The 23,987-nt window shown below is 36.1% G+C and overlaps 2 protein-coding genes across 6 annotated transcripts in view; one reads left to right on the top strand and one right to left on the bottom strand.

Moving 5' to 3' along the window:
* Positions 1-3,610, top strand: part of ZNF569 (zinc finger protein 569) — a 51,778-nt gene extending 48,168 nt beyond the window's left edge. For all 3 annotated transcript variants that reach the window (XM_072834277.1, XM_072834118.1, XM_072834202.1), the window contains one exon: positions 367-3,610. In XM_072834277.1, coding sequence (XP_072690378.1) covers positions 367-2,192 — 1,826 coding nt within the window. In that variant the 3' untranslated portion in view covers positions 2,193-3,610. The remainder of the gene's footprint in view (positions 1-366) is intronic.
* The window catches only part of ZNF570 (zinc finger protein 570), a 131,602-nt gene that overhangs the window by 80,433 nt on the left and 27,182 nt on the right, over positions 1-23,987 (bottom strand). The gene's annotated exons all lie outside the window — the stretch shown is intronic.

Here is a 23,987-nt window from a genome sequence, read left to right as displayed (position 1 = left end):
GATTTTTTTAACTTCCTATTTTTGTTTCTCCATCATTTCTTCTTACTTTATTTGTACATTCTGCATTCTCCCTTTTATTTACCCCACAGTTTATCTTTTTCTTTCAGATCCCATTTTTAAACACAAAGCTACTTGTATTCCTATCTTCCTCTACTAATATTTTTTCCTGGACTCTCCTTAAGCTTAGAAAATAGGAGATAAAGAAAGAAAAGAAAATAGGAGATTTATGCACATGAAATTTACTTTATAATGGGAAACTAGGCTGTAAGCCAAGAATCAATCCCATGACAGCATACTTTCTGAAATTTTCTTCATTTTACAATTTGGAAAATTGTTCAAGTGATATTTATTTGCAATCTGTTTTAGGAGATATGTGGGGAATTGATGAGCATCAGAAAATCCAGGACAGACTTTTGACACAATTTGAAGATAAATTCACAAAAACACTGACTGAAGAAAAAGTCAATGAATGTCATAAGAAATTTGCAAATGCATTTCCTCTTAACCCGGACTTTTTTCCTTCCAGTCACAATTTCTATGAATATGACTTATTTGGAAAGTGTTTAGAATATAATAATTTCAGCTGTCATAATAATGATAGAATTCTTATAAGAAAGGAACATTCTGAATATAATGAAGCTATGAAATCATTTTGCATTAGCCCATCCCATCTTGTAGTAACCCCCTTCAAGTGTAATCACTGTGGGAAAGGATTCAGTCAAACCTTGGACCTCATCAGACACCTGAGAATTCATACTGGAGAAAAACCTTACGAATGTAAAAAATGTAGAAAAGCTTTCAGCCACAAGGAAAAACTCATTAAACATCATAAAATTCATAGTAGGGAGCAGTCTTACGAATGTAATGAATGTGGGAAAGCTTTCATTAAAATGTCAAATCTCATTAGACATCAAAGAATTCATACTGGGGAGAAACCCTATGCATGTAAGGAATGTGGGAAATCCTTCAGCCAGAAATCAAATCTCATTGATCATGAAAAAATTCATACTGGAGAGAAACCTTATGAATGTAATGAGTGTGGGAAAGCATTCAGCCAGAAGCAAAGCCTCACTGCACATCAGAAAGTTCATACTGGGGAGAAACCTTATGCATGTAATGAATGTGGTAAAGCCTTCCCTCGAATTGCATCCCTTGCTCTTCATATGAGAAGTCATACAGGAGAAAAACCTTATAAATGTGATAAATGTGGAAAAGCCTTCTCTCAGTTTTCCATGCTTATTATACATGTAAGAATTCATACGGGTGAGAAGCCCTATGAATGTAATGAATGCGGAAAATCCTTCTCTCAAAGTTCAGCCCTTACTGTACATATGAGAAGTCATACTGGTGAAAAACCTTATGAATGTAAGGAATGTAGAAAAGCCTTCAGCCACAAGAAAAACTTCATTACACACCAGAAGATTCATACTAGAGAGAAACCTTATGAATGTAATGAATGTGGGAAAGCTTTCATTCAGATGTCAAATCTTGTTAGACACCAGAGAATTCACACTGGAGAAAAACCCTACATATGTAAGGAATGTGGCAAAGCCTTTAGCCAGAAATCAAATCTCATTGCCCATGAAAAAATTCATTCTGGAGAAAAGCCCTATGAATGTAATGAATGTGGTAAAGCCTTCAGCCAAAAGCAAAACTTTATTACACATCAGAAAGTTCACACTGGAGAGAAACCTTATGATTGTAATGAATGTGGTAAAGCCTTTTCTCAAATTGCATCCCTTACTCTTCATCTGAGAAGTCACACAGGAGAAAAGCCTTATGAATGTGATAAATGTGGGAAAGCCTTCTCTCAGTGCTCATTGCTCAATTTACATATGAGAAGTCATACTGGTGAGAAGCCCTATGTATGTAATGAATGTGGAAAAGCTTTCTCTCAAAGAACTTCTCTTATTGTGCACATGAGAGGTCATACAGGTGAGAAACCCTATGAATGTAATAAATGTGGAAAAGCCTTCTCCCAAAGCTCATCCCTTACTATACATATACGTGGTCATACAGGTGAAAAACCCTTTGATTGTAGTAAATGTGGGAAAGCCTTCTCTCAAATCTCATCTCTTACACTTCATATGAGAAAACATACAGGTGAGAAGCCTTATCATTGTAATGAGTGTGGTAAGGCTTTCAGCCAAAAGTCACACCTTGTTAGACACCAGAGGATTCATACTCAATAGAAATAGAAACACTATGTATATCGTGAAGATGGAGACGCCTTCAGAAAGAATTAGCACCTCCTTTTACATTTCTAGAGCAGAAAACTATGATGTGGAAAGCCTTTTAAAGAAGTCACACAATTGTGTAACAATTCTTACAAGGATGATAAATTGCAAAACGAATAAATTGTAAAACCTTCATAGACCTCTATTATTTATTTAGCATTCTTATTAAATATGAAACAAGACACCTGCTACCAGCATATCAACAATATATTTGAGCTCCTACCCTGGCCAATGTATTAAGCAAGGAAAAGAAGATTGGGGGAAAAGAGAGAAACTATAAAAATGTTCTCTTATACAAGAATTAGTTAATTTGAAAATGTGTTGATATACAGTGTCTAAGGATAAACACATTAATTGTAAGACTGACATTTATAAAGTTACAAAACATTTTGAAGGGCACAAAATAACACCTGAAATTTTGAGAAAAATGAGTCTGAAAACACATTTTTAAACATATAAATTCATAAACCTCTAAGGTACTTCCATTCAAAGTTTTCACTAAATTCTAAGAATGTCACAAACTGATATAAAATTTTATATGGGAATATAAAGGACCACAAATAGCTGAAACAAGTAGAAGACAAAAGAGAAGAAACAGTATAGCAGATAGTATCACATAATTTATTTAAAGCTGTGTCTAAACAATGTATTCTTGATAAATCTGGGGAAACAAGGATGAAGAAAGGAGATATGGGAATTTTGTGAATTATGTTGCTCTTGAAGTCATTGGAGAAAGAATGGCCCATTCAGTAAATGGAAGAGTCATATGAACAAAAAATGATGTCTCTATTTTATATCATATACAACAATAAAATCTAGAAAGACTGAAGATCAGAATATAAAAAGCAAATGTCTGAAACTATGATGAAAATAAACTAGATTTATTACTTTAGAGTAACAGGATAACTCTAAGAACACATATGAAATAGTCATTTCTATTTTGGTGTATTGCCTTTAGAGGCATGCACATATGGGCACACAGATACACATCTCTTTGTTCATCACTGCATTGTGGTTTGTATGACACTAAATTGGACATAACAAATTTTCATTAGTAGAAGGATAGATTATTACCATGTTATTGCTATGATAGAATACAGTATTTAGAAAGAAGATACAAATTTGACGTATAATTACATAGATCACAATATATAATACTGAGAGGAAAAAAGCAAAATGTACAATGAAAAAATGTAACATTTGTATAAGTTTAATAAAAATAATGCAAAGAACACTACTGTGTATTGCTTATAGATCCATATATGACATTGGTTGCCTTTCAGGAAGTGGGAGAGGGTTAGATGGAATTGTTATATTTATCTGTAACATTTTTTTAATAAAAGAATGAAAGCAAAAATAATGGTGCCAACAAATCTGGTTGTTAAGATAATGTTGCTATCTTTTGTATTCTTTCTTGCCTTATTTTCCTGTTTCTCTAACATAATCAAATGGGTGAAGGACATGACCTATAGAAACAACTTAAAAGTTGTGTATTATCAAATACATTTATAGAAAATTATCTTTGCTAATACACAAACTGAATTAAGATGAATTATTATCTGAAGTTAATTCAGATAATAAAAACCATCAGTATATACATAGCATTTACTTGATGCCAATTTAAAAATTTATCTTTATTTAAAACACATTTTCCTCTAACTGGAAGCAGTGAAGAAACTAAAGAAATAGTCAATTGTTGAGATAATTGGCTATTTGTTAAAAAAAAAAAAAAAACACTGACATTTGGCTTGGTTTCAGAGGAGAGACCATTCATACCTACTATAAAACGTGATTAATGTCAAGCCAAGGATAGATGCCTGCATCAGAGCAGAAGGAATTTTAGCATATCTCAACAAAGCTTTATTTGGTTTCCAAATCCTTAAGTGAGGATGCAGATGCTGACGATTTTAGACGTGAGGTATGTGCCCAGTGGATGTGAAATCTCACTTCCTTGTACCACATCTAAAATGTTTTATATTTAAACCCTTCAAGTACTTACAGAACTCAAATTTACTTTTTTCTTTTGAAAAGCTCATTCATATATTTTGTCTTTTTGTTTTCTACTGGGACTTTCAAAAGATGTTTTTATTGGCATACCTCTGAGGTGCAGTTGGTTGAGCATCTGACTCTTGGTTTCACTTCAGCTCAAATCGTGATCTCTTGGTCCTGGGATCAAGCTCTGCAGTGGGCTCTAGTCAGTGGGGAGTCTGCTTGAGATTCTCCCTTTGCCCCTCCACCCCTACCCCCACTCTCAAATAGTTTTTAAAAGTTTTTATTTAGAAATAATTGCAGATTTATAGAAGGTTGCAAGAATAATACCCTGTAGTGCTAAGTAGTTTGTGTACCCTACATCCAGTTTCCCCTAATATTAACATCTTATGTAATTATAGTACAATATCAAAACTGACACTGGCAGAATCTGTACTTGTTATCAGATTTCACTGGTTCTACATGGGCTTGTGTGTTGTCCATGTAGTTATTACATACAGTTTTATCTTGTGTAGATTTCTCTACCACCATAATCAAATACAGAACTTCCACCATCACAAGGATCCCTTGCTCTGTCCCTTTGTTGTCACACCTGTAACCCCTTCCTCTCCCTGCTTCCCACTCCTAATCTTTGGCAACAGTAATCTCTTCTATAATCTTGTCATATCAAGAGTATTTTATAGGAACTCCTGAGTGGCTCAGTCAGTTAAGAATCTGACTTGATTTTCTCAGGTCATGAGCCCAGGGGTTGTGAAATTGAGCCTTGTGTTGGGCTCCACACTGGGCATGGAGCCTGCTTGGGCATCTCTCCTCTCTCTGCTCCTCCTGCCCTGCACACACATGCTCCCCCTTTTAAAAATATAAGTGGAATCGGGCACCTGGATGGCTCAATCAGTTAAGCATCTGACTCTTGATCTCAGCTCAGGTCATGATCTCAGAGTCATGAGATTAGGCCCCACATCAGACTCTATGCTGAGTGCAGAGTCTGCTTAAGATTCTTTCCCCCCGTCCCTCCCCTTCTGCTTCTCCCCCCCACTCACGTTCTGCCTCAAATCTTAAAAAATAAATGGAATCATACACTATATAACCTTTTGAGATTGGTGTCTTTCATTCAACATGATTCCCTTGAGATAAATCCCAGCTGTTCCAGAGACCATAATTTTTGTTTTTTAAATTTCTCAGTAGTTTTCCCTTTATGCATATGCCATAGTTTCTCTAACCATTGAGCCTTTGAAAGACATTTGGGTTTAAAATTTTTGGTTAATACACAAATCTGCTGTGAACATTCATCTGCCATTTTATTGGTGGTTTTGTTCCCGTCACTTTTCATGCCTTACTGTGGGTTACTTTAGTATTTTTTAGAATTCTACTTTAGAGTTCTTGATTATAGATTTTTTAGTAGTTGCTCTAGGTATTACATCATACATACATAATTTCCATACTCTATGTGTGTAAACATTTAACCAGTTCAAAATCTTATCTCAACTGAGATTCTTTAATTGCCTACTTTATTATATAATTGTATCAAATATTTCCTCTGAACAAGTTAACAACTATATGAGACAGTATTACCATTTTCGCTTTAACTGTCTAGCATAATTTAGGAAGCTCCACAAGAGAAAGATAGTCTATTAAGTGTACTCATGTCTTTACTTTTTCTGTTCTTTCCTTATTCCACATGTTCCATGTTTCCTTCATTTCTTTTCTGCTGAAAGAACTTCCTGTAGCCACTCTTTAGTGGAGGTCTCCTGGCAACAAATTATCTTAGTCTTCCATCATCTGAATATGTTTTCATTTCACCTTCATTACCAAAGAATATTTTTTTGCTGGTGGAAAATTCTGGTTGACCACTGTTTCAGCACTGGATAAAGGTGCCATTTCATTTTGGCCTCTACATTTTCTGCAGAGAACTCTCATTTGAAGCATACTTCTATAGGTAATGAGTTGTTCCTCTCTAGCTGCTTTTAAGAATTGTTTATATCTTTAGTTTTCCTGTCTGATTATCAAGTATTTTGGCATGAATTCCTTTGGGTTTCCACTGTTTAGGGTTTTGCTCTGCTTCTTGAGTCTGTAGGCTTATATTTATTGCCACAGTTGGGGAATTTTGTCATTATTTCTTTGAATGCTTTTTCAGCCTCACACTTTTTATTCTTCCCTTGTAAGATTTAGCATATTTTCCCTCTCTGTTGTTCATATTGAACAGTTTATCTTGTTCTGTCTTGAATCTCATTGACCCTGTCCTCTCTACTCTCCATTCAGCTCTTGAGTACATCCACTGAGTCTTTTGGTTACAGTATTTTTCATTTCAGAATATCTCATGTTCTTTATATTAGTTTTTTTCTTCATTTGGTTCAGGTATGTACATAATTTTTTTCTGGAGCACTTTTATTTTTATTTTTTATGATTGATGCTTTAAATTCCTTGCCAAATAACTCCAATCACTTGGGTGTTGATGTCTCTTGATTATCTTCTCATTAAGTTTGAGCTTTTCCTGTTTTTGATATGATGAGTGATTTTCATTCCTATCATGGACATTTTGTGTATTGTGTGCTGAGACTCTAGATCAAATCAAAACCAGAATGAGCTAATACTTCACTCTTGTTAAAATTGTTATCACCAAAAAGACAAAAGATAAATGCTGGCAAGGATGTGGAGAAAGGGGAGCACTTGTGCATCATTGGAGGTACTGTAAATTGGTGCAAGCCACTCTGGAAAGTAGTATGAAGATTCCTAAAACAAACAAAAAACAAAATACCATATAATCCAGCAATTCTATTTCTGGGAATATATCCAAAGGAAACAAAAACACTATGTTTAAGAGGTATCTGCACTTTCATGTTCATGGCAAGATAATTTACAATAGCTAAGATAAAGGGAGCAAGCTAAGTGTCTATCAAAGGATGAATGGATAATTTGTGTCATGTGCACACATACACACAATTCAGCCATAAAAAAGGAAATCCCACCATTTATGACAACATGGATGGACCTTGAGGGCATTATGCTAAGTGAAGTCAAATGAGAAAGACAAGTACCATATGATCTTACTTATATGTGGAATCTAAAAAATAAAAACAACTGACTCAGAAAAAGATCAGTTTTATGGTTACCAGAGACAAGTGGAGGTGGAATTGAATAAAGATGGCCAAAAGGTACAAACTTACAATTATAAGTACTAGGGATGTAATGTGCATCCGATGACCATGGTTAACTTGCTATATGGTATATTTTAAAGAGTAGATCCTAAAAGTTCTCATCACAAGTTTTTTTGTGTGTATCTATACAATTTTGGATTTCGCAATATATTTAAGTCAGATTGTTATGTTTTACACCTTAAAGACACAGTGAAATGTGTTGATTATATTTCAATAAAACTGGGAGAGGTAAGAATTCTAGTTTTCTAGTTAATAATTTCTGGGTAAATTAAATATTTTCAGTAGATTTTTTAAAAGATTTTTATTTATGTATTCATGAGAGAGAGAGACAGGCAGAGACACAGGCAGAAGGAGAAGCAGGCTCCATGCTGGGAGCTCAATGCGGGACTTGATCCCAGGACTCCAGGATCACACCCTGGGCCGAAGGCAGGCGCTAAACCGCTGAACCACCCAGGAATCCCCTCAGTAGATTTTTTTTTTTTTTGAAGCAGTAGATATATATTTTTTTTTTATGATAGTCACAGAGAGAGCGAGAGAGAGAGAGAGAGGCAGAGACACAGGCAGAGGGAGAAGCAGGCTCCATGCACCGGGAGCCCGATGTGGGATTCGATCCCGGGTCTCCAGGATCGCGCCCTGGGCCAAAGGCAGGCGCCAAACCGCTACGCCACCCAGGGATCCCTGAAGCAGTAGATATTTTTAAATCAACTTCACTTCCCTATTCTTTCTTTACCAAAATCAAATAAAAAGCCAACCAGAAGAAAAAAATATATGATTTGCAAACATTTTCTCCCCATTCTGTGTGTCTTTTCACTTTTTTGATAAGCTCCTTTCATAGAGAATAGATTATGATTTTTATAAGCTCCATTTTGTCTTTATTTTTCTCTTGCTTTAGTGTGAAATCTAAAAATCCAAGGATTTGTCCTTGGACAAATCCAATGTCAGAAAGATTTACCCCTATGTTTTCTAAGTTTTACACGTTCACTTTTTTCCTTCTTAATAAATTGAAGAAAACATGACATACAATATTAGTTGCAGATATACAACATAGTGATTCAATATTTATATACATACCAAAGTAGTCACCACAATAATCCAGTTACTGACACTATACAAAATGCTTACAGTATATTGACTATATTCCCTATGCTATACATTACATCCTGTGTCTTATAACTGAAAGATTGTACCTCTTAAGACCCTTCACTATTTTGTCTAAACCACCTGCTCCCCCTCAACCATCCATTTGTTCTCTGTATCTGAGTGTCTATTTCTGTTTTTTCATTTGTTAGATGTCACATATAAGTGAAATTATACAGTATTTGTCTTTTTGTCTGACTTCACTTAGTATAATATCCTCTAGGTTCATCCATGTTGTTGCAATTGGCAACATTTTGTTCTTTTTTTATGGCTGAGTAATATTCTATTGTATACATGTCCTGTCTTCTTTGTCCATTCATCTATCCAGATATTTAGTTTGCTTCCATATGATGGATAAATAATTCTGTGATGAGCCTACGGTTGCATATGTCTTTGAATTGTATTTTCATTTTCTTCAGATAAATACTTAGAAGTAGAATTACTGGATTCTATGGTAGTTCTATTTTAAAATTTTAGAGGACCTACACACTATTTCCCATAGTGATTATACTAATTTATAGTCCCACCAACTGCACTAGGCCTCCCCTTTCTCCACATCCTCATGAACATATGTTTTTATAAAATCCATTCTGATAGATAGGAGGTAATATCACATTGTGGTTTTTATTTGCATTTCCCTGATGGTTAAGTGATCTTGAGCATCTTTTTTTTTTAAGATTTTATTAATGAGAGAGACAGTGGCAGAGACATAGGCAGAGGGAGAAGCAGGCTCCCTGTGGGCAGCCTGATGCAGGACTCGATTCAGGACCCCGGGATCACGAGCTGAGCCAAAGGCAGCTGCTCAGCCACTGAGCCACCCAGGTGCCCCAGTGTAAGACTTTTAACTGACTTTTAAGTTCAGTTTGCCAGCATTTTGTTGAAGATTTTAGCATTCATTTCATTAGGGATAACTGCTTCTATCTATCTATCTATCTATCTATCTATCTATCTATCTATCTATCATCTATCATCTTCTTTTCTTCCTTCCTCCCCCGCCCCATTCCTCCCTCCCCTTCTTTTGTGTATGTCTGGTTTAGGTATCAGTGTAATGCTAGCCTCAGAATGAGTTTGGAAGCTTTTATTTTTGTTTCTTGACATGAGACTGTATTGGTATAAACTTCTCAGAACAATTTTTGCTGCATCCTATAGATTTTGAATATTGTGTTCATTTTTATTTGATTCAAGATTTTAATTTCCTCTTTGATTTCTTCATTGACCCGTTGGTTGGTAGCATGTTGTTTTGTGGAGACATATTTGTGTTTTTATAGCTTTCTTCTTACACCTGATTCCTAGTTTCATACATTGTGGTTAGTAAAGATGCTTGATAGGACTTCAGTCCTTTAAATTTATTGAGACTTGTTTTCTGCCCTAACACATGATTTAACCTGGAGAAAATTCCACATCTACTTGAGAAGAATGTGTATTCTGGAATGGAATGTTCTGTATATCTCTGTTAAATACATCTGTTCTAATGTGTTTAAGGCCAAAGCTTTTTTTATTAATTTTCTGTATGGATGACCTACCCACTGATACAAGGAAAGACCCCTACTATTATTGTATGACTGTCAATTTCTTCCATTGTGTCTGTTAATACTAGCTTTATATATTTAGGTACTACAATGTTGAACACAAATATACACAAGTATTATATCTTGTTGTATTGACCCATTTGTTATGTAATGCATTTGTCTCTTGTTACACCTTGGTTTTAAAAATTATTTTGTTAGATAAGTATTGCTATCCCATATTATTTGTTTCCATTTGCATAGAATCTTTTCCCATCCATTCTGCCTTATTCTGTATCTTTAGATCTGGAATGAGTCTCTTGTAGGCTATAGGTTCTTAATTTTTAATCCATTCAGCCATGCTATCTTTTGATTGGAGCATTTATTCTATTTACATTTAAAGTAGTTATATATGTATTTATTGCCATTTTGCTTTTTATTGTTATAGTAGATTATTTCTTCTCCCTCTTTCCCCTGTGATTTAATGACTTTTTTAGTGTCATGTTTGGATTCCTTTCTATTTTTGTAGATCTAGCATATATTTTTGGTTTGTGATTACCATGAGGTTCATATATAGCAATCTTTGTATATTTGAATCTGTTTTAGCTTGGTGATCCCTTAAGTTCAAACACCTTCTAAAAGCACATTTTTTTCACCACTGCCCCCCACCTCCCATGTAATAGGGTTTTTTTGGTCATATTTGACATGTGTGTCCCTTAAATAATTATTGTAGATATGATCCATATTACCACTTTTGTCTTTTAACTTCAATAGCAGCTTTATAAATGGATGGTTCACCTATATGATCACCTTTGACAATGAGATTTTCTTTTTCATATATTTTCTTATATCCAGTTATGGCCTTTCCTGATTAAAAAGTCCCTTTAATATTTTTTATGAAGCTCATTCAGTGGCAGACATTCCTTTAGCTTTTACATATCTGGGAAACTCATTACTGCCTCTACAATTGCTTTTATACTTTTCTTATTAACTATAGTTGACACACAATGTTACATTGTGTTTAGGTGTACAACATAGTGATTCAACTTCTCTATGTTATGCTATGCTCACCACAAACAGAGCTACCATTTGGCACCATACAATGGTATTACATGATCACTGACTAGATTGCCTATACTATGCTTTTTAATCCCATGATTTATTCATTCCATAAGTGAAACCCTGTATCTTCCACCACTCCCCTTCACCCACTTTACCCATCTCCCCTCTGGCAACCCAACACCTTGTTCTCTATTTATAGGTATGATTCCATTTTTGTTTCTTTTTGTTTTTTAGATTCCACATGTGAGAAATCATATGATATTTATGTTAGTTCATTGATTTATTTCACATCATAATACCTTTTAGGTCCATCCGTGTTGTTGCAAGTGGCAAGATCTAATCTTTTGTGACCACATAACATTCCACTGTATTATTGCATTGTACCATATCTTCCTTATCTATCTATTGATAAACACTTGCTTCCATATTTTAGCTGTTCTAAATAATGTGCTGCCATAAACATAAGGATGAATATATCTTTTCAAATTAGTGTTTTTGTTTTCTTTCAGTAAATACCAATAGTGGAAATATTGGATCAAAAATTTTTAATTTTTCAAGGAACCCTGATATTGTTTTCCACAGTGGCTGTACTAATTTCCATTCCCACCAGCAGTGCATGAGGGTTCATTTTTTCCCACATCTTTACCAATACTTGTTATTTTTTGTCTTTTTTATTTTAGCCATCCTGACAGGTGTAAGATGATAGCTTATTGTGGGTTTGAGTTTTGATAATTAGTGATGATGAGCATCTTCTCATGTGTCTGTTGGCCATCTGTGTATTCTTTTGAAAAAATATCTTTCAGATAATTTGCCCATTTTTTCATCAGATTACACTTTTATTAGGTTGTTGAGTTTTGTCAGTTTTTTTATGTTTTGGGTATAAACCCCTTATCAGATATATCATTTGCAAATACTTTCTCCAATTCATTATGTTGCCTTTTCTCTTGTTAATGATTTCCTTTGCTGTTCAAAACTTTTATTTAGTGAACTCCCAAATGTTTATTTTGCTTTTTGTTTCCCTTGCCTTAACAGATATATCTAGAGAATTTGTACGTACCCAATATCAGAGAAATTACTGCCTATATACTTTTCTAGAATTTTTGTGGTTCACAGTCTTACATTTAGGTCCTTAACCCATTTTGAGTTTATTTTTGTTTATGGTTTTAGAAAGTGGTCTGGGTACATTCTTTTGCGATAGTTGTCCAGTTTTACCAGCATCATTTATTGAAGAGACTATCTTTTCCCCCATTGTAAATTCTTGCCTCCTTCATCATAGATTAGTTGGCCATTTAAGTGTCAGTTTATTTCTGGGCTCTTTGTTCCAGTGATCAATTTCTATGCCAGTTTCATGCTGTTTGATTATTATAGCTTTGTAGTATATCTTGAAATCTAGGATTGTAATATCTTCAGCTTTGTTCTTCCTTTTCAAGATTGCTTTGACTATTCTGTCTTTTGTGGTTCCATCCAAATTTTAGCATTTGTCCTAGATCTGTGAAAAATGCTGTTGGTATTTTTATAGGGATGACATTGAATCTGTAGTTTGCTTTGTAACAATATTCTTCCAACCCTTGAGCATAGAATAGTTTTCTGTTTGTTTGTGTCATTTTCAATTTATTTTATCAATGTTTTAGAGTTTTCAGAGTATAGGTCTTTGACCTCCCTGGTTAAGTTTATTCCTAGGTATTTTATTCTTTTTGGTACAACCATGGTTTTTTAAAAGATTTTATTCATTTATTCATGAGACACACACAGAGAGAGGCAGAGACATAGGCAGAGTGAGAAGCAGGCTCCCCGTGGTGAGCCCAATGCAGGACTCGACCCCAGGACCACGACCTGAGCCAAAGGCAGACACTCAACCACTGAGTCACCCAGGTGTCCCTTTTTGGTACAATCGTAGACAAGATTATTGTCCTAATTTTTCATTCTGCTATTTTGTTATGACCATATAGACACACAACCAATTTCCAGGTATTAAACTTTGTATTAAAAAAAAAACTTTGTATTAAACTTCACTGAATTCATTTATTCTAGTAGTTGTGTGTGTGTGGGAGCATCCTTAGGGTTTTCATGTACACTATCACATCATCTGCAAGTAGTAATACCTTAAATTCTTTCCAAAATGTATGCCTTTTATTTCTTATTCTTCTTTCATTGCTTTGAGTTCCAGTACTATGTAGAATAAAAGTGGTGAGAGTGGACATCCTTGTCTTGTACCTAATCCTAGAAGGAAAGCTCTATTTTCACCATTGCATATGATGTTAGCTGTGGATTTTTCATATATGGCCTTCACCATGTTGTGGTATGTTCCCTATAAACCTACTTTGTTGAGCATTTTTATCATGCATGTTCAATTTTGCCAAATATATTTTCTGCATCTATTGAGATGATCATATGATTTTCATCCTTCATTTTGTTGATATGGTGTATCACATTGATTAACTGGCAAACAGTGAACCATCCTTGCATCCCTGGAATAACTCCCACTTCATGGGGAATGATCCTTTTAATGTATTGTTGAATGTGGTTTACTAATATTTCATTGAGGATTTTTGCATCTATGTTCATCAGAGATCTTGACTCTTGGTTTGGGATTTGTTTGGTTTTGGTTTCTTTGGGATATTTATTTGGGTACTTTCTCTTTTTGTCTTGATGAGTCTGGCTAAAGTTTATCAATTTTGTTTCATTTCAAAGAACCAGCTCTTGGTTTAATTGATTTTTCTTTCTTTTTAGTTTCTACATCCTTTATTTCTGTTCTATCTTTATTTATTCCCTCCCCTCTACTCGCTTGGGCTTTGCTTATTCTTTTTCTTGTTCCTTTAGGTGTTAGATTAGATTCCTTATTTGAGATTTTTCTTGTTTCTTGAAGTAGGCCTGTATCCCTGTATATCTCCAAACTGCATTCACTGTATCCCAAAGATTTTGAATCATTATGTTTTCATTTTTACTTGTTTTCATGTATTTTTAAAATTTCTTCCTTGGCCAGTTGGTTGTTAAATGGCATGTTGTTTAGCCTCCATGCATTCAAGTTTTTTCCAGTTTTGTTTTTTCTTGTGATTTCTAGTTCATAACATTGTGATCAGAAAAGATGTATGCATGATTTCAATATTCTTAAATTTCTTGATACTTGTGTTTTGGCCTAACATGCAGATGTACTCTGGAGAATGTTCCATATGCACTTGAAAAGAATATGTATTGTTTTTTTTTGGGTGGAATGTGTCAGACACTGATATTGTGATTAATTTTCTTCATGGATGACCTATTCATTGATGTAAGTGGAAGAGGTGTTAAAGTCCCCTCCTATTATTGAATTACCAGCAATTTCTCTCTTTATGTCCATTAATATTTGCTTTATGTACTTAAGTGCTCAAATGTTAGATGTATACATATTTACAATTCTTATATCCTCTTATTGGACTCATCCCTTTATCATTATGTCATGACTTTCCTTTTGTTACAGTCTTTGTTTTAAAGTTTATTTTGTCTGATATTTGTATCATATTATGGATTTTTAAATTTCTGTTCACATGGTAAATGTTTTTCCATCCCTTCATTTTCAATTGGGAGGTGTCTTTAAGATCTGAGCTGAGCATCTTGTAAGCATTACATAAGTAGTACTTGTTTTATTTTAATCCATTCTGCCATCCTATGTCTTTTGAGTGGAGTACTTAGGCCATTCACATTTAAAGTAATTATTGATAGATATGTGCTTATTGCCATTTTCTTAATTTTTTCTTGTTTTTGTAGTTCTTCTCTACTCTTTCCTTCCTCTCTTGTTCTCTTTGTGACTGCTGAGTTCCTATAGTGTTGTTTGTGAACTAACATGTAATCTCTCAAGGAGCATGTTTCATGTGCAGTTGAAAAACATTGTGTACTCTGTTCTTTTTGGATGGAATGATATACCATCAATGTCTCACTCCGTGTCTGTTAATATTTGCTTTATATATTTAGTGCTCCAGTTTTTTGTTGGATTGATCCCTTTATCATTATGCTTTGTTTTAAAGTCTATTTTTTCTGATATAAGTATTATTACCCCAGTTTTTGTTTCACTTCTATTTACATGGTATGTTTTTCCATTCCTTTACTAATTTTAGCCTGTGTGTTTATGTCTGAAGTGAGTCTCTTGCAAATAGTATATAGATGGGTCTTTTTTTAAATGCATTCCATCACCATATATCTTTTGAGTGGAACATTTAGGCCATCTACATCATCCAGTGCAAGGCGGGGGCTTCAGTGCAAGCTAACCAGGGGTATCCTGGTGTGCACTACCCTGTGGCTGCCTTGGTGGGATGACTTGGACTGTTGTGGGCCAGGAGCCTATGGCTTACTGAGGCATTAGGGTACAGGCTGGTTAATATACCTGGAGCATTGACTGGTCTGTGCTTTCAGTGTGGAGGGGGAGCACAGACCATGTCTGTTCCAGCAGCTCCCTTCTTATTTGGTGGAGTTCTAGAGGTGGCTCTGTTCTATGCTGCTTATTCTTTCAAACCAGAGATTTTTTTTATCTGTGCCTCAGTGCACCCAGGGCTGTTGTGGGCTAGGGATTCTCAGTGTTCACTGAAGCAGTATGCCGGTTAGGGTGCACAGGCTCTACTCCTGTTTATGAAATTAAGCTGGAGGAGAAGTATAAACCAAGTCCCCAAGTCCCTCCCACCTTTAGAGTTTTCCAGCAGTTCCACCACCACCACCAGCATTTGGTAGAGTTCTAGGGCTCTTTTATATACTAGTTGCTCTTTCAAACTGTGTGGGTTTTTTTTTATGTAACACAATGCATCCAGGGCTAGTGTGAGCTAAGGGACCTGGCCTGAAGTTGCAGGCCAGCTATGGTATCCAGACTCAGCTCCTATCTGCACTTTCAAGGTGGAGGAAGGAGTGTAAACCATGACACCCTCCAGTGCCTCTGACCCTGTACCCCACAATTGTTCTGACAGCTTTTTCTGCCATTTGACAGAGTTCTGGGACAGCTCTTTTATAAACTAGTTGCTCTCTTAAATCTGTTTTTTTTTTTCCCTGCGCCTAATGACAGACGAATCTGTTCCCACTCCCTCAGTACTATCCCTCCCCACTGCAAATCACAGCAGTAGGGGTAGGGGTTCCATACATTACCATGTCTCCATCTCTCTTGCTCTTCTGTTTTGCCATTCTATATTTTGTTGTGTAGAAGCTGTTCAGTCAGCCCTCAGTTCTTCTTTAGTTGGAACTGCTCTATAAAAAGTGTAATTTGGGGTGTTCTATGGAGGAGGGGGAGGTCAAGGTCTTACCTCACCTCTTGGACCAGAACCCTCCTCTTCAGCTTTGAATGATAAACTTGCTATATAGTGTATAGTTGGTTGTACTTTTTTTCCTTTCAGCACTTCAAATACATTGTACTATTCCTCTGGCCTGAAAAAAAGTTGATAATCTACTCCTATACATAATGAGCTGCTGTTCTCTTGCTGTTTTTAAGATTCTCTTTATCTTCCATTTTTGACATTTTAATTATGTGTCCTGGTGTGGATCTCTTTGCATTCATCTTGTTTGAAACTTTTTATGCTTCCTGGACTCAGATATCTGTTTCATTTGCCAGGTTAGTTTTCAGCTATTATTTCTTCAAATATGGTTTCTGCCCTTTCTCTCTCGTCTCCTGGGACCATATAATGCTATATTTGATACTTTCCTACAGGTTCCTTAAATAATCCTCAATTTAAAAAATTATTTTTTTCTCTTTGCTGTTCAGTTCGCATGATTTCCTCTATCCTGTCTTCCAGATTGCTGATCTATCCTGTATCATCTACTGTTTATTCCTTCTATTTTCAATTTTTTATTGTATTCTTTAACTCTGATTGGTACTTCCTTATATTTTCTATCTCTTGAAGTCCTCACTGTGTTCTCACCAATTCTTCTCCCATGTACAAAAACCATCTTTATGACTAGTACTTTGAACTCATTAAATTGACTGTTTATCTCCATTTCATTCAGCTATTTTTATGAGGTTTTCTCTTATTCTTTCATTTGAAACATATTTTTCTATCTCCTCACTTTGCCTCTTTGTTTCTATTTAACAGATAGTTCAGCTACATCTCCCAGACTTGAAGGAATGGCCTTCCACAGAGATGCCCTGTGGGGCCCTAAAGTGCAATCCTCTCTGGTCACTAGTGCCAAGTGCTCCAGGGGTATCTAGTGTGTGGGCTGTGTGCACCCTCTTGTTCTGATGGGGCGTTACTGCATATGTGCTGGTAGGTAGGCTGGCCCTCAGTCTGGCTGACTGCTGTAGGCATGCTGGCAAGCAGGTGTTTTTCTACTGGTTTCCAGGCCAAGTGAATCTGTGTAAGCTCTTATTTAGGAGCAAGTTTTCCTTCCTCTACATTTTCTATAGTTTTCCTGGACATATTCATATTGGTTTTCAAAACAAGGTGTTTGGGGGCTTATCTCCTGAATCTCTTGTTCCTCAGATAAAAGTTCTGTACCTTTGAGATACCTCCAAACCATGGAACACCACACTTGGGATGTATTTTTTCTCCCTTAGCAGGACTATATTTGTGTTTATTCTCCCCATCTCAGCTTATCAAGTTCCTAACTCAGAATGAGTTATTTCCATGTGTAGTCATTAAATTTGTTGTGTTCATTGGAAGAAATAAGGTCAGGATCTTCCCATGCTGCCATCTTGAACCATCCTACTTTTAGCTCTTAAATTTGAGTCATTGATTAATTTCAAGTTGATTTTTGTATATGGAGTCAGTTAAGGGTCCACTTTAATTCTTGTACATGTACTTAGCCAGTGGTCTCAGCACAATTTTTTTTAAGATTTTTAAAATTTATTTATTCATTAGAGACAGAGAGAGAGAGAGAGAGAGGCAGAGACACAGGCAGAGGGAGAAGCAGGCTCCATGCAGGGAGCCTGATGCGGGACTAGATCCTGGGACCCCAGGATCATGCCCTGGGCCAAAGGCAGGCACTAAACCGCTGAGCCACCCAGGGATCCCCCACCATTTATTTTTATGTGCTAATCCTGTACGCTACAATTTTGCTCAATTTATTAACTCTAGTAGTTTTCTTGTGTGGATATCTTAGGCTTTTCTATATTTAGAATCATGTCATCTACAAATAGTTTTCCCTCATCCTTTCCAAATGGGATGCTTTTTATTTATTTTTCTTGACTAATTTTTTCTGGCTATGACTTTCAATACCAAATTGAGTATGAGTGGTAAAAGCTGACATTCTTGTTTTGATCCTGATGTTAGGGAGAAAGATTTCAGTCATTTACTATTGGGGATGATGTTAGCTGTGACTTTTTCATAAATGCATATATGTTAAGGAAATTCCCTTCTATTCATAGTCTACTGAGCAGTTATCCTGAAAAGGTGTTGCCTTTTTTTCAACTGTTTCTTCTACATCAATTTAGAGGATGATGTGAGGTTTTTCCCCCCAGTGTTCTATTAATGTAATGTGTTATGTAGATTTATTTTCATATGTTGAACCACCTTGCATTCCGGCATAAATCCCACTTGATCATGCCATATAATCCCTTTAATGTGTTATTGGACATGATTTGCTAATTTTGTTCAGATTTTTGTATCTATGGCCATGAGAGATATTCATCTGTAGTTTTCATTTCTTTCTTTCTTTTTTTAAAGATTTATTTATTTATTTATTTATTTATTTATTTATTTATTTATTCAGAGAGAGAGAGAGGCAGAGACACAGGCAGAGGGAGAAGCAGGCTCCATGCAGGGAGCCCGACGTGGGATTTGATCCCGGGTCTCCAGGACACCTCGGGCTTTAGGCGGCACTAAACTGCTGTGCCACTAGGGCTGCCCTGTAGTTTTCATTTCTAGTAGTATTTTTGTCTGACTTTGGTATCAGGATAATGCTGGCCTCACAGAATGTTAGAAAGCAATCCCTCTTCTTTTGGAAGAGTTAAGCAGGACTGCTGTTAAATTTTCCTTAAATGTTTAAATTCATTGAGGATGCCATTTAGTTCTTGACTTTTGGAGGTCTTGAGCTACTGATTCACTCTTTTGTTATAGGTCACTTTGGATTTTCTGGGTTTTTTTAGTCAATTTTGGTAATTTCTGTGTATGTAGAGTTGTATACATTTAATCTACATTATTTGTTGATGTACAATTGTTTATTATTCAACTAACGTCCTTTTAAGTTTTTGTAAGGATGGTAATGTTCTCACTTTCACAACCGATTTTAATTATTTGTATGGTCTTTTTTTCTTAAACAGTTTATCTAAAGTTTGTCAGTTTTGTTGATCATTTCAAAGAACCAACTTTGGTTCCATTGATTCTCTACTTTTTAATTCTGTATATTGTTTATTTCTGTTATAATCCATTTTCTTCCTTCCTTCAGCTGTGGGTTTAGTTTGCTTCTCATTTTCTAATTCATGAAGATGTAAAGTTAGATTGAGATTTTGCTTTTTTAAGTAGGCATTTACTGCTGGAAATTTCCTTCTGAGCTTTGCTTTCATTGCCTCATAAATTTTGGTATATTGTGTTTTTATTATACTTCATCTCAAAGTATTTTCTAATAAACACAGTGGTTTCTTTGACTAACCAGTTAAGAGTGTGTTGTTTAATTCCGACATATTTGTGAAATTTAGTTTTCCTTCTATTATTGATGCTGAGATTCATTCTAGTGGTCAGAGAAGATACTTTGTAGTCTCAATTGCTTTAGCTATGCTGGAGAATCTTCATGTGCACTCAAGAAGAATGTGTATCTGTTGGGTGGAGTGTCTAAATATATCAGGGCTATTTGGGTTTTAATGTTGTTCAGGTCCTCAAGTTACTCACTTATTGATCTATATGTTTTATCCATTACTTAAAGTGAGGTATTTAAGTCTTCAACTATTGTTGTGGAACTACTTCTCCCTTTAATTCTGTCCATGTTTACTTCATGTATTTTGAGTGTCTGGTTCATATATCTTTATCTTCTTGATGAATTGACCCTTTCATAATTATATAACTTTGTCTCTTGTAACAATTTAAACCTAAAACCCATTTAATATAGCTACCCCAGATCTCTTTTGGCTGTTATTTGCATGGAATACCTTTTTCCATAATTTAACTTTGTATCTACTCATGTCTTTGGGTCTAAAATGAGTATCTTGTGTGCAGTATATAGTTACATTGTTGTTTTTTTCTTTAAACTTTAAAGGATCCATTTTGATTCCTGTTTTTTTAATTCATAAGTTTAGTGCAATTAAATTTAAAATGATTACTGATAATGCACAACTCATTCTGCTGTTTTACTATTTTCCATATGTTCTATGATTTTTGTCCCCCAACTCTCCTAATACCTTCTTTTTCTAGTGTGCCATTTTTATTCCCCTTTATTTCTTTTTAATATATTCTTTATTTTCTTAGAGGTTACTATGAGGATTACACTTAACATTCTAACTTTATGTCAATCCAACTTTGAATTGATACCAGATTAGCTCAATAACACATTACTTCTGCTCCTATCCAACTTTGTCCCAAATTTTTGCTGTAACTTTGCAAATCACATCTTTATACATCATGTGCCCACTGGCATAGATTTATAATTATTATTTTATGCATTTGTCTTCTTAATCATGTAGAAAACAAAAAGATAAATCAGAAATACAATAATATTGCTTTCAAATATACAGCTATGTAGTTACCTTTGTTGATAATCTTTATTTCTTTGTATGGCTTTGAGTTACTGTCTCATATCCTTTTATTTCAGCCTTTAGAAATCCCTTTATCATTTCTTTCAGGGAAGGTCTAGTAAAGACAAATTCTCTTACCCTTTGCTTATCTGGAAATTTAATTTTTCCTTCATTTTCTAAGGGTAGTTTTGCCAGTAGACACTTGGTTGGAAGGGCTTTCTCCCACTGAGCACTTTAATTTGTCATCCTATTGCCTTATAGCCCACATTTCTCATGAGAAATCAGCTGTTAATTTTATTGAAAAGTCACTGTTCTCTTGCCGCTTTCAAGATATTCTCTTTGTCTTTCAATAATTTTATTATATTGTTTCCCAGTGTGGACTTCTGGGATTATCTTCCTTGGAGTATGAGCTTCTTGGATATGTAGTTTCATATTTTTTATGAAATTTGGGATCTATTACTCACTTATATGGATGGCAGTTGATGCCAGTAGTCGATTACCTCAGCTATTTGACAACAACACCTGTGTGTGACCCCAGGGTGGCTTTGTTTTTTTATTTTTATTTTTTTATAATATGGTGGTTGGGTTCCAATATGGAGCATCCCAAGACAACTAAGCGGAAGCTACATACCTCTTATAACCTAGCTTCAGAACTCACAGAACAATACTTCTGCCATATTTTATTGGTCAAGGAAACCATTAAGAACATCCCAGATTCAAGAGGCAACGAATTAGATATCTCTTCACAATAAGAAAAATGTCAAATGACTCCTGGCTTATTTTTAATGTATCATAGATATCTTGTGATTCCAAGAGAGTCACTTCCAGAGCAACAAATGAAAGAAGACCTAACCGTAACATTTCCTATCTCCTGCATAGAAAGGGCAAGATTTGGGAATGACCTATACTTGTACTAGTGGGAGGAAAAGCCCTGCATTAAAGACAGAGATGCAGGGGATCCCTGGGTGGCGCAGTGGTTTAGCGCCTGCCTTTGGCCCGGGGCGTGATCCTGGAGACCCGGGATCGAATCCCACGTCGGGCTCCCGGTGCATGGAGCCTGCTTCTCCCTCTACCTGTGTTTCTGCCTCTCTCTGTGTGTGTGTGTGACTATCGTAAATAAATAAAAAAAAAAAAAAAATTAAAAAAAAAAAAAAAAAAGAGATGCAGGGAAGTCAGTGAAAAAAAGGGAAAAAAATGCTACCTCAGCAATGCTCCTTGGCATGTGAGGGGGAAAGGAAGAATAATGATGGCCTCTAGGAAGTCAGAATACTTGAGCCCCTTCTATGGCTAAATCTCCATCATCACATTCCAGGTACCCTATGAGCAAGCATGTGTCAAAGTCTCAGGGGAGAGAACATTGGCTACCACCTTGTAGGTCAGTGAGTCTGAGAATGTTCCAAATGAGGCACCTGAGGCTGCATGTCATCTGGAATACACATAACTATATTATTAAATATAACTTAAGTAATCTTTTAAATTAGTCAAATTATTTTACTCTAAAGATTATCTAATTCACTTTTCACCAGGAATCCCTACTCACACCCTTCACCCCAATACTGTACATCCTATCTTTAATAATACTTGCTACCAATTTTTGGGTATGGTTAAGCTAAGGTCTTTTTCCAATTTAATTCTCACAGCAACCCTATTTTACAGAAAAGGAAACTGAGGCTTAGAGATACAATTTTTTCCAAGCACATGGAGAAAATGGCGTAGCTTAGGAATAAATTTCATATCCAGTTGGTGCCACAGTATATGCCCTTTACTATACAATGTTTTATCCTTAAGACTCAATAAAATTCATATTTGTCATAGTCTATATGATTAATTCAGCAATTAATTATATTTTATATAATAAAATATATGTTTATATTTTATTGTCTTGGGATGCTCCAAATATTCCTGCTTAGGAATATACCATCTACCACTGTCAATAGGTACTTAAGTATATCTAATTTATGAAAGTCCAGTGCAAGATTGTGATGTTGGAAGACACTGAACTCACTTCCACCACAAACAAGACAGATTTATACCTATTTATACATCAGTTCCGCCTGAAGAACTGAGGGATGACTTAACAGCTTCTGCAAAACAAAAGACAGAACAAAAAAAAAAAAAAAAAAGAACAACAGAAGAGCAAGAAAGACTGAGACATGGTAATGGAGAGAACCCTCAATGAAGTAAATTGCAGTGGGAAAGGATAGTACAAAGGGACCAGAAACAGATTCATCTGCCCTGGGGCACAGGTAAAAAGGCATGGCTTAAAAGAGCAACTAACTACTATATGAAAGATCCAACCCTAGGGATGCCTGGGTGGTACAGTGGGTTGAGCAGCCACCTCTTGATTTTGGCTCAGATTATGATCTCAGGGTCATGAGATTTGCCCCTTGTTGGGCTCCATACTTGGCAGGGAGTCTGCTTGATATTCTCTCCTCTGCCACTACCCGCCCCCCCCCCCCCCCCCGCCACAGCTCACAGACACACTTGGTCTCTCTCTAAAATAAACGAATAAATCTTTAAAAAAAAAAAAAATCCAACCCTAGAACTCCACCATTTGGTGGAATTCTTACTGGAACTCTCCCCAGGTTGGTGGGGCTGGTAAGCACCATGATTTATACTACCCCACCAACCTTGAGAGTGCAGACTGAAGCAGGGTCCAGATCCCATAGCTGGCCTGTCGCCTCAGAGAGGCCATATTCCTAGCCTACACCTGCCCCAGACACCCAGGGGCACAGAAAGAAAGCCACAATTTAAAATAGCAACTAACATGAAAGAGCCAGCCCTAGAACTCTGCCGAATGCTGGAAAACCTGCTAGAACTCTCTCCAAGTTGAGGGAGCTGGTGAGAATCCTTTACATGCATTGTGAGCAGGATCGGATCCAGGTCCCCTAACTGGTCTGCCACTTCAGAAAGCGCCAGGCCCCTAGCCCACACCAGCTCCAACTGTCCCACCAAGGTAGGCACAGGGCAGTGCACACTAGGATACTCCTGGTCAGTGCTCACTACATCTCCCATCTATTGCTCACTACATCTCCCATCCACAGGCACAAAGCACCTTGGAACATTCTAGGTCCACACCACTTCAGCTTTAGATGGCTTGCTAGGGCACCTCAACACAGAGTACTCCAGGAACTCCCCATGAATGCCTGCTTCAGCCCTGCCACACTGCCAAAGCACCTCCTGCATGGAGAGCACTACGACAGCCCTGCCCATACCAGCCTAAGTTCCATCACTTCCCAGGGCACACACTCCACTGAGCACCCAGGAACACTCCAGCTGTCACCCACCTCCT

The sequence above is a fragment of the Canis lupus genome, chromosome 1 (assembly GCF_048164855.1).
Source record: "Canis lupus baileyi chromosome 1, mCanLup2.hap1, whole genome shotgun sequence".
Classification (NCBI taxonomy): Eukaryota; Metazoa; Chordata; class Mammalia; order Carnivora; family Canidae; genus Canis; species Canis lupus.
This window is presented reverse-complemented; position numbering and strand designations above follow the sequence as displayed.